Source organism: Triplophysa rosa, linkage group LG7 (assembly GCF_024868665.1).
Source record: "Triplophysa rosa linkage group LG7, Trosa_1v2, whole genome shotgun sequence".
NCBI classification, from domain to species: domain Eukaryota; kingdom Metazoa; phylum Chordata; class Actinopteri; order Cypriniformes; family Nemacheilidae; genus Triplophysa; species Triplophysa rosa.
The window spans coordinates 2,662,821-2,674,862 of record NC_079896.1 but is presented as its reverse complement, the minus strand read 5'-3'; the positions used below and the strand labels follow the sequence as shown (position 1 = coordinate 2,674,862).

The window sequence follows — 12,042 nt, the reverse complement described above, 5'->3', positions numbered from 1 at the left end:
CTCTTGAAATGATTTGTTTACATTAAATATTGAACTGTCATTACACCTACCGCGAACATTTCATCGTCAACAGGCACCGCGCTTGGTGCACGTTTGACGTATAAATCACTATTATTGCCTTTCCAGGTAGGATTGTAGCTATTTTGGTGATCAATGATGTAACATCGGTGCATTGCCTTGCTTTATCATACTCAAGCCACTTTACCTCTCTGCAAAATGTTTATTATTTTCCTTTGCATTTTATTGATTGTGTATTTCACAGAACAACTCATTATGCGCTCTGTGGCCTACTAATTTAAATCATCTTTTATTTTATTCTCAGTTTTACACGGAGCCCGAACAGAGAGATTTTCGTTATTTTTATGAAAACGGGATGGAAAGAAATGTCTTGCTCATTTCACAATTGCTGAAGTTTTGCCTTAAGCTCAAAGCTGATTGGTTCGTCACTAGCACCGCCGCAATTGGAACAGACACTGATGTTCGTGTTGCAGTTCAATAAAAAATACTAGAATTAATTTGACTGTCATGCACTTTTTTGTCTTTCAGATCAAGAGAGGATCGGGAAAGATTCGTCGTACGAGCAGGAGGGCAAAGTGATGTTCGTGATCGACGCCGTGTACGCCATGGCCCACGCCCTCCACAACATGCACAAAGACCTCTGTACCGGCAAGGTTGGACTGTGCTCGAAAATGGACCCCGTCGACGGAGCCCTTCTGCTGAAGTACATCCGCAACGTCAAGATAGCAGGTAAACCGCTTAGCGCCTGATTTACAGCTTTCAGTTTGTCCTGTGACAGAGCTACCGGCACACAGCGAGCAGCTGTTTATGGGTGCTTAAGAAAGGGTATTTTTGCATAATTAGCTCTCCGACGATGAATTTAGCTTTCATCGTTACCACATAACAATTTACAAACATGCCTCTCCATAGGCCACCAAAATCCATTTTCACGGCCTCCCCTGGCCGTAAATCGTCGGCGAAGGGTTTTGGCGAAGATTAGCTGCAGGAAGGGATTAGAGTTAGGAGAAACAACAAGAAGCCCGGAGGAGCGGCCGCCCAGTCCCCGGAAAAGTATTTCCATGTGTTCTTAGCGCACTTAAGCCAAGGTTCCTCCCGAGTCGTGTACGTGTTAATTAAAGCAGTTTGCATTGGGCTCATAACACCCTTCGGACATGTTCTTCGTGGACTATCAATGGAAGTATGACTAATTAATTTAGCGAGTATTCACATTTACTCAGAGGCTGAAGATGATGTGGTCCTCTGTTCTCCAGTTTAAGAGCCTAATGAAATGTGACTTTTAGGAATATTTTTTTTTAGGTAAATGAATCCGTCACACAAGTCTGTGTGCTATTTGACCGAATGATTTTCTACTGTTCTGACTCAACTTAGCCAAACTTAAGTGACATGTTTTTGCCAGCAGTAAGCATACAGGTCTGTTTGAATGAATGAAGAGCCCGCTGGTTACAGCAGCTGGCGAATGTTTGTTCTCAATGTAAAGCATTTAATGGGAGTCATAGGGGACCGGTTTAAAAACTGGTGTTTTGTGAATTATTTTAAGAGCTGAATTCCACATATTCCACACTGTCATGGGAATTGTCTAGGTTGGTTAGGATTTGGCTATGGGCAACGCTGCAATCCGTAACGTGTGCTTTCATATCACCATTTCTGTTTAAAACAACTACTTTAACCTACGATTAGAGGTTAACTACTTCACATATTAATTTCACAGAATTTTCATTTTTATACTTAAAGTAGAATCAGCTTTTTGCATAATCCTTAAAGGGGATTTTTTTGTTGCAGCATCATTTTATGGAAAAGGTCAGCTAATGTTTATTTCTTCGATTTTGAACTGTTAAATTGTTACACATTACACATTTTATATTATTTATATTTTATGTACATTAGTATTTGTTATTTTATATAAAATTGTTACATGATTTGTAATTTCAAGGTTATGTTTTTACAATGTGCAAACATTCCTTTATCATATATGCTGCGTTCGAAATCGCCTACTAGTAAGTAGTGAGTATGAGTATGAGTCATGAGTAGTATGTTCGAAACCTCAGTATGCAAAAAACAGTAGGCGAGAAATACCCGGATGGTGTACTACTTCCGCCGAGATTCGTGAGTGTGGATCGCATGGACACTTTTTGATCCCATGATGCCACGGCAGCTGAGCAACGGTCACATTTCAAAAGTAAATCAAATAAATATAGCGGAAAACGTTAAGGCGGACTTCTGTTTTTAATGTAAGTGCCAATAAATGAATTTCTCGTTATGTTTTTAAAACGCTCACGTATAGGTTGATGTTAAAACGTCATAGGTCAAAGAGCATACGGGTCACATGACCATAAAACATGGTGGACGCAGTATGTCCGAAATGCATTCATTCATACTATAAAGAACGTACTGTTTTAACGGCCGGTAGGTAGGTACTTATTTAAATTCAGTACGCACTGTCACAGTATGCGATAGTGTTGCTGGTCAAAATGTGGCGTAATTTAGATTTAGATTTAGATTTTTAGATTTTAGATTTTAGATTTTTAGATTTTAGATTTGTTTGAATGCATAAACTCTTAAAGTGATGGTTCACCCAAAAAAGACAATTGTGTCATCATTTACTTGCCCTCTTGTCATTTCAAACTTTTATGACTTTCTTCTGCAGAGCACAAAAGAAGATATTTTGAAGAAAGTGGGTAACCGAACAGCACTGGACCCCATTCGCTTCTATTGTATGGACCCAAAACCCAATGGAAGTGAATGGGGTCCAGTTAACAACCTTTTTCAAAATATCTTCTTTTGTGTTCTGCAGAAGAATGAAAGTCATACAGGTTTGAAATGACAAAAGGGTGAGTAAATGATGACAGAATTTGTATTTTTGGGTGAACTATCACTTTAAAAATAAAGGCACAGCAATGCTAAACATTGTTCTTCGGACAATTGTTTATTTTATTTATTTATTACATTTCTATTGTCTAGAGAACCTTTTCCACTACAAAGACCCATTCGTGCATCTAAAGGGTTCTGTTGATGTTAAGGTTCTTTATGGAACCATACAGCTGACAAACAACATATTAGGGAGCCTTTATTTTTAAGTGTGTAGTTTCTCATTTGAAGAAAGAAACTAAATTCTATGAATACAAGATGATTTAAAAACAATTATGTAAATAGGTTATTGTTTAATTACAGCTCAGTTTTTATGCTGATAGCACCATTTGTTTTGGGGGGGAAAGTAGCCAAAAAACAGCATATTCGCGGTAGTCTCGGATTTTATACTATATTGCATGTCATGATAGTATTTTAGACTTCAATAGCACGTGCACATCTTACCCTCAAGTCCTAGACTCTTGCATCATTATATACCAATCTGCCAAGTATCGCTTTACACCAAAAAGCCTGTTTACTGCAAATCCACCCTATTCTTTTCTAGTACAGAGCACCACCGTTACTCCATCAAAAGAAGGGATGTTTTGATAATCATAATGGTATTCAAAATGCAATCAGTTTGCATCACACACGCGCCAGTTGAGAAGTGGCGATGGCAGACATTAGCAGCAGATGAGCTGTGATCCACGGTCTGCCAGTGATTTACTATCAGTGTTCTGCTCTGCTACATAACCACAGGCTGTGTTGAGAGCCACGGCTTTCAAACAGCTTCGGCTACCCGCAGCGGGTCGCAAATCTTGCGAAAAACAACCTCCCCTCGCCGTAACCCCGGTCTTCCTTTTTGATGAGAGTTGGAGTGAGGTTAGTTAGAGACTTCAATAGCTGGCCGACCCATCACTTCTCCGTCTGTGGCTATCACACTTGTCCAGAGTGCTTTCTGCTTTGTAAGCCTACAGCGTCTGATGGCCTTTAAACTGCCGGCTGTGCTTCCCGAAGCTCAAACCGCTAACACGTATTCTGTTTAAACGTCAATTACATCTGCACCGATGCGTTCTGCAATACGGGCAAGTGGTATACGTACAGAAAACTTTCATGTTGTAATGAAGATGAATTTACGCTTTTACTTGTGGAACTAAACGTGTGAATTGCACATTAAGGGGCGATTCACATTTCGCGTCTTTTGAGCGCGCAAGTTCGTTATTTTAAGTGTAGGCACGCAGCAGGCGCGCACATTTTTCTATCGCATCGAGGTGGAAAAAGTTCAAGTTTTCAGAGTGCCGCGCGTGCACCGCTGGTCATTTGACTAGAGAAAGTGACGCGGCTCGCGTTTACCGCGCGGTTTTAGAAGAGAAATGTGCATCGCCCCTAATATGTTTGGCTGAATTTAATGGATCTGTAATTGAAAAGTAAAGGGTCAGTCTGTTTTAAAATGGCATTTCCGTCCCCCGCATCTACAGTTAGCTTGGTTACACGGTATAATTACATGTATTAAAAAGTCATCATGAAACATTATCTACTACACTAATCCTACACATATAACTCTAAAATATGTGACAATGTAAGTGTCAGACATTTTAATGCACAAACTGCTGGATTGTCAAAAGGATAGATCACCCAAAAATAAAAATGCAGTCATCATTTATTCATCCTCATGTCATACAAAACCTTTCTTTTTCTCAGTGGAACACAAAAGAAGATATTTAGAGAAATGTCTCAGTGGTTTTGTGTCCATAAGATGGAAGTCAATGGAGTACAATGTTGTTTGGTTACCAACATTCTTCAAAATATCTTCTTTTGTGTTCTGCAGAAGAAAGAAAGTCGTACAGGTTTGAAATGACACGAGGGTGAGTAAATGATGGCAGAATTTTCATTTTTTGGTCACTATCCCTGTAAGCATTGCATTTTTACATTTTATGAAGAAAATGCAAGCAATGCTTTTATTTAACTATAGTGTGTGTTTTAATAGCTTATACAGGACGAAAAGATTCTTATTGCAATGCTGTAAGCGCGTGTCTTTCCCGTGAATATTATGGCAGGAGAAGGATGTAGAGGCTGTGTGGTAAGCCGTCTCTCTGGAGGTGGAGGTCTGCCTTGCGTTCCCCCCTGATCCCATTGTATGAAATCCAACAGAATGTCTCATCAAATGAACTTCAGAAGAAAACTCCAAAGCCTTTGATGCAGTGGAGTACACTCACGGCTCTAATAAGGATATATGTCTGGGGACAGTTCACTGTTTGCTAGCATCACTCTTCACAGGCGAGCCCTACGCTGAATGATAAACAAAAAGCACAACAATAGTCTCTGGTGGCATTGTTTTGCTGTGTATTTGTCTCGGTTAATAATTATAACGAAAAGTATTTCAATTAATATTATTCAACATATCATATGTTCAAATTGGTTGATTAAAATGATACCCGAATAATATGAAATAAATGTTGTTTTTAATGATGGTAAGTGTGAGGAAAACTTTTACAGAACAGATTTGCTATATTTACATAAACAAGTTTATTTCTGTAAATCCTGCTAGATGTGTGAAATAAAGCATACGCACATTTAAATGAAATCAACCACATAAAATCACTATTTATTTGCGGGTTTAGTATGAATATGTTAGCTTTAACCTCCAAAACATTGACATAATTTATTTATATGATGCAAGCATTTCAAACCTAAAGTCTCTCACTTCCACCAATACAAATCAATTATTGTATGACATTATTCTGCATTTCAGCCTCTCCTCAGATTCCAGGCCGTGGTTAACATAAACCCTATTGGGTGTTTTTAAAGAGGTGGAGCCACTCAGTATGTCCCGCCCTCACTTCCTGTTTGGCGGGACATCAAGAGCTTTAAGAACTGAGTGACGCGACCGTTGGGAATACAATTGATTTCATATATTGATGAATAATTTTTGCTTCGATGTACTCGGAATCTCTCTGCACATTATACGGTGAGATGCGCAAGCATCAAGCGTGGCTGTAAAAAAACACAATTCCATAATCCAGAGCGGTTGAGTCATCATCTATTGAAATAAGCCTCTTTCAGTTTCCAAAGCAAAGCAGCAAACTGGATATTCATCAGCCATTGCCGATAATCGGCCTTAGATTTAGTTTTTGGTTTTTAGTTGGGAGTAAAGGAGAAACGATTTCTTGTGCTATTGTTCGGTAGACTTGGCAACACACGGTTCAGGATATTTACTTGGACATGGTCAGGCGCATGGAATACAGATAACTTCGCAAAAAAACCTTGTGCTTGAGACAGCAGGGTTTTCCACAGAATGAGGCAACTAATCTGAAATGCATCATGGGATGCTGCAGCATTGTTACCCTGTCCGGCTCATCCGCCTCAAATAGAAATTGCGCTCGATGTACTTGAGGTCAAATATCAGCGAAGGGAATTTCAGCCTGCGTATGAGGAGCTAAATAAATATGGTCGTGCGTTTTATTCTAATGCAGGCTTTTCTGTTCCTTAGATAAATCAGGGGCTTTTTTTCTTGACTGGATACAGCGCTTGTTATATTACAAATAAGCTGTATTAAAAAGCTCATTGCTATTCAGTATAATAGATAGAGGATTAAATAACCCCTGAAGCAATATATTTCACAAACCAAGTTTGCCCGCATGCAAAGGTGTATTCAATACACTGCTTGTGCGCTCTTAGTGCAGCAAAAGATTGCGTTTTACAGCTCACGATCAATCTCGGATGAGGATTGTTTGCAGATTTTGCGTACTGACCTGAATGTGCTTACATGCGAGTACTTGGTTATTACTGTGAAGGTTTGGAAACAGGAAGGTTTCTTTCATCATTTACTCGCCCTCGTGTCCATCCAAACCTGTACGACTTTCTTTCGTCTGCGAAACACAAAAGTAGATATTTTGAAGAACGTTGGAAACCAAACAACACTGAACGCCATTGACTTCCATTAAATGGACACAAAACAACAGAGACATTTCTCAAAATATCTTCTTTTATGTTACACAGAAGAAAGAGTCGCACACAGGTTTTGATCCACATGAGGGTGAATAAATGATGACAGAATTTTTATTTTGGGTGAAATTTGTTGTTGCATCTCTTTAATCGTATTTCTTCTTGCGTCTTCAGGCATAGCCGGCAATCCAGTGCAGTTCAATGAGAACGGAGATGCTCCGGGCCGCTACGATATCTACCAGTATCAGATGAAGAACAAAACATCCGACTATAAAATCATCGGCCACTGGACAGACCAACTTTACCTAAACGTAAGAATGACATTTGTATTTTTTTAGCGAGGAACGTAAAGAGTTCTTCTTACTGTATCGACGATTGAAGTATAGACTTGTATAGACAATACAAGAGTCTAAAGAAAATATTCAAGGAGTCTAGGACATAAAAAAAAGACTTGTTGAGTTTTTAGACACTATTGTTTAAAAGTTTAGGTCACTCGGTTATTCTTTGTTATTCTTTTGTAGATTATAGTATAAATTCGTCTAATGGAGTTACACAAATGCTCCTATAGGGATTATGTTGTGACAAAAGTGACTTTGAAGTGGTCTTGAATTTGCAGAAACGTTTTCTTGTCGTGTTATCAAGCGGTTTCTTGAGGTCTCACCCTGCGATGAGTTCACATCCATTCTGAGCTGTTATTGATCTTATTCATTATTCAGAACTTTTGTAATGGAAGAAATAAAAATGTTGGCTAAATTATATTTTGCCTACAATACTAATTTAAAAATGTAATTGTGCGCCTTCAGATCAGAAGATTCAAACATTTCATCATGAAAAAACATCTTAGTCGAGTGACCCCCAAACTAAATAGTGTTGTTTTGTGCATTTCAGACGAGAATAATGCAGTGGCCGGGTGGAGAGAAGCAGGTGCCAACATCCATATGCAGTCCGCCGTGCAAACCAGGATGGCGCAAGAAGATAGTGAAGGGCATTTCCTGCTGCTGGCACTGCGAACGCTGCGACGGGTACCAGTACCAGGCCGACACGTACAACTGCAAGATGTGCCGCTTCGATTTGAGGCCCAACAAAAACCACACTGGTTGTCAGCCCATCCCCATCGTGAAGCTGGAGTGGAGCTCTCCATGGGCCGTCATCCCCGTCCTGATCGCCATCCTGGGCATCATAGCCACTCTTTTCGTGGTGGTCACCTTCGTCCGCTACAACGACACGCCAATCGTCAAAGCGTCGGGACGGGAACTCAGCTACGTCCTGCTCACCGGCATCTTTCTTTGTTACGCGACCACGTTCCTGATGATCTCCACCCCTGACGTAGGGATTTGTTCCCTGCGGCGGATTTTCCTCGGCCTGGGAATGAGCATCAGCTACGCGGCGCTGCTCACCAAAACCAACCGGATATATCGGATTTTCGAGCAGGGGAAAATGACGATCAGCACTCCGCGATTCATCAGTCCGGCCTCGCAGCTGGCCATCACCTTCAGCCTGACCTCGGTCCAGCTCCTGGGGGTGTGCATCTGGTTCGCAGTGGACCCGTCCCAAGCCCTCATTGACTACGAGGACCAGCGTACGGTGGATCCAGAGATGTCCCGCGGAGTTCTAAAGTGCGACATATCGGACTTGTCGCTCATCTGCCTTCTGGGATACAGCATGCTGCTGATGGTCACGTGCACGGTGTACGCCATCAAGACGCGCGGGGTGCCCGAGACCTTCAACGAGGCCAAGCCCATCGGCTTCACCATGTACACCACGTGCATCATTTGGCTCGCCTTCATCCCCATTTTCTTCGGGACGTCTCAGTCGACAGAAAAGGTAAGACGTTTCTTCTGCTCGATTCGAGCGTAATGACGGCGTTTACGGGTTCCTACAAAACATGCCGTTCGCCGCGGCCCGCTTTCACGGGCAACAGACCAGCAGGAGCAAATCGACTGTGTTCATTTGGATTGCAGATCAAACCGAGCGGTAAACAGTTTATTTCAAAGAGAAATTGAGAATCATGATGTCTGGTGTGGCGCTGAGAAGTATTCACGTGGTTTCGCCTAGAATATTGAAAAGGAGGTGTACGTTTCAGGGAAAACAAAGGCTCTCTCTTTTTCCCATCCAGCGGTGTGCTCCGAGAGATAAAAGAGACTTTGAAAATAGAAAAGAGATTGAGCGTTAGCTTTTTTATAGATGATGTAATCAATTGACAAGCTCGCTCGAAATACCAAACGAATGAAAAAGGCACCGCTCTTTGGTTTTTGGCCTGAATTATGTATGCGTCTACCTTTCCGTCGACTGTATTGCTGGTTTCAAATTAGAAAACAAGAGACCCTCTGTTTCCCAGGCTTAAGATAAGGGCTTTCTCCTTTCTCAATTTGAGCTTTATTTAATTAGCGTCTCCCTTAGCAAAGCCTTGAACACGCAATTTCAGCAATTTGAGTATTGTTGTACTTGTTGGTGGGGAGCCATTATTGCTTTAAAGTCAGTTTCCCGCTGTGCTTTTTTAACCAGGTTGAATAACTCATTCGGATGACTTGGGTAATTGCACGTTGCACTAGATGATGTTCTGCCTACACCAATCACAAAGAAACAAATAAATATATTCTGCCGATCGGAGGAATCCTCGTATCACATGGTCTTTGTTCTCGGTTCTTCCCTAGCCATCTGCTTTTTTATTTTTACTCCGCACACGAAACATGTCAGATGCATTCTTTGTACATCATAGGAAGTGCTTTTGGTACGGCTGTCAATTTAACATGTTCATTCATTCGGGAACTTTTCCGAACAAGGATAGATATGTCCTGTTTGTTCAATTAACTAGCATATCATTTAAATATTTAACAAACGTTTTACACAAAATTGACAGCGCTGGTTTTTGTTAGTTTTCTTAACACTGAAAATAAAGTGCACGTTGTACGATGATTTTCCATATGCATGTGCGTAACAAACAACGCTTTTTTGCGTTGTTTTTTATTGACAGCCCTAGTTTCCGACAATTATTTCCGCACATCGCGCAACCATTTCTCACCACCGCGTGCGCAATAAATATAGCTTTTCAAGTTGCAATGTATTTTTGAAATCGACAGCCCCAGTTTATGCCAATTTTCTTCACACTGTACAACAATTGTATGACAATTTTCGACCACATTCGCTGTTCAAGTTGCATGTTTTATTCACAGCCCTAGTTTAGGTCAGTTTATTTCATGCTAAAAAATAAAGCGCACATAATACGACAATTTCCTGCGGCCACATTCACAACAAACAATGCTCTTCTGGTTGCAATGTTTTTAAAATGCAACCCTAGTTTTTGGCAATTTGTTGCATACTGAAAATAAAGCGCACATCATATGTCAATTTTCCATCTCTGCGTGCGTAAAAATGCTTTTCAAGTCTTATTTTTTTAATCATTAGCCCTAGTTTTTGCCGATTAGTTTTAGGTGAAATATAACGCCACAGATTCCCACCACCGCCAGGGCACAACAATGCTTTTCAAGAAAAATGAATACACTCTCTCAAAAACTACAAATTAACACATTGTTTGTGTTATGCTATTTAACACATGTCATCATTTGTGTATATTTTGTGCTACTTTTAACACAAAAATGTGTTGTCCCAGAACAACACATTTTGTTAACCTGAACACAAAATGTATTTTTTAACATAGTCACTTTTAGAGTGTAGCGAAAAATCATCCAGGCCGTCGGACACAATGAGTCGGGCGAGTCTGAGCTGCCATGTCTTTTTCCAGCAATTAAATGCCTCACTTCCTCCCGGCCTGTGATTTACCTTATCTCTCTGCCTCGCGCCCATCACGCAGATACCTCATCGGCATGCAGGTTCCATCAGCTGTTTGTCATCTTATGTCAAAGTGAATAATGAATGTCTTGGGAGGCTTTTGGATCATTTGAATGTGTGCAGCTGGTCTGGTCCTGACGGAGTTTGATCAGCCTGTGAGATGATTAATCGGGAGGTCATCGCATTGTGGCTTAACCAAAGGCTTTCTAAATGAGCTATTCTGGCAGGCAGGTCTCATTGCGGTCCAGAAGAATCGCTGTTGCATTTCAAAAGAATCGGGATGGATTTTTGATTTGCTTTGTTGGGTAAATTTGCGAGAAAGCCCAGAATGGATGAAAATCTTTTTATCTATATAGTAGTCAAATGTAGTTAGCAGACACAACAGGAGATGCTTGATATTTTTCCTCCAGCCAAAATGAGAGTGTGGATTGTGATACATAGAGATTCAAAGCATTATAATAAATCAAATTAGGCAGCCTTAATATTTTGAGTGCTCTCAATGAATACGGTCGTATGTTATTTACTCATCCCTGTGTTGTTTTTAGTGGAACACAATGTGTATCTCAATTGGAAGAGCATTGCATTAGCATCGCAAAAAGTGTGGGTTCGATTCCCAGGGATCACATGTATACTGATAGCTTGAATGCATTGTAAGTCCCTTTGAGTAAAAGCATATGCCAAATGCGTAAATGAAAGCATTTCCACAAAAGCTTCTTTCTCAATGTGAATATTATCGAAAGCCTCTTGTAAATACACTGGTTTGGAGGAAGCTTTGATCATATCTCAGCCTCCCGGTTCCAGCGTACATGGACTGCTATTTGTATGCATCACCGCCCTCCAAAACTGGAAGCTATCATTACGGCGCCATCATGTCGTTCGGGTTCACATGCAGGCTTTCCTCCTTTGTGTTGTTGACAGATTAATGACCGTCTCTACCAAAAAGAGGTCAACATCTCTTATATACTACATACAGGTGTGTGTCAGTGATGTGACAGCTGTGGTAGTGGGAGGTCCTGACCGCTCTTAAATGTCGCCGTCCTTGAAATTCACGTTATTGAACTTCAGCCTCTCTGTCAACTAAAAGAGCAGCTTGTGAGCAAAGGTTTTCCCCTCTGAAATTGTAAAATATTTTTCTCTCTTTGAAAGCAGACACACTATACTGTTGGTTCACTATATTTATTTACATTTTTTATTTATTTATTTTAGTTTATTGAGGTTTTTTTACACTGGTCTTATTGTTAAATTTCTAGTTTTCATTGTAATTTTCAGTAGTTTTTATCCTTTTGTTATATTTTATAAAATAACATAAGACCTACTTTTCATAAATGTTAATATTTTTATTTTATTAATTTATATTGAGGTTTGTTGATTTTTTTACAGTGGCTTTTATTGTTATATTTCTAGTTTTCATTGTAATTTTTGCAATTTTGTTGTGCTTTCGATTTT

At 40.2% G+C, this 12,042-nt stretch overlaps 1 protein-coding gene across 2 annotated transcripts in view; it reads left to right on the top strand.

The window, feature by feature from the left end:
• grm4 (glutamate receptor, metabotropic 4) overlaps positions 1-12,042 on the top strand; it is a 185,914-nt gene that overhangs the window by 155,632 nt on the left and 18,240 nt on the right. For both annotated transcript variants that reach the window (XM_057338126.1, XM_057338125.1), the window contains 3 exons: positions 547-747; positions 6,982-7,118; positions 7,696-8,631. In XM_057338126.1, coding sequence (XP_057194109.1) covers positions 547-747; positions 6,982-7,118; positions 7,696-8,631 — 1,274 coding nt within the window. The remainder of the gene's footprint in view (positions 1-546; positions 748-6,981; positions 7,119-7,695; positions 8,632-12,042) is intronic.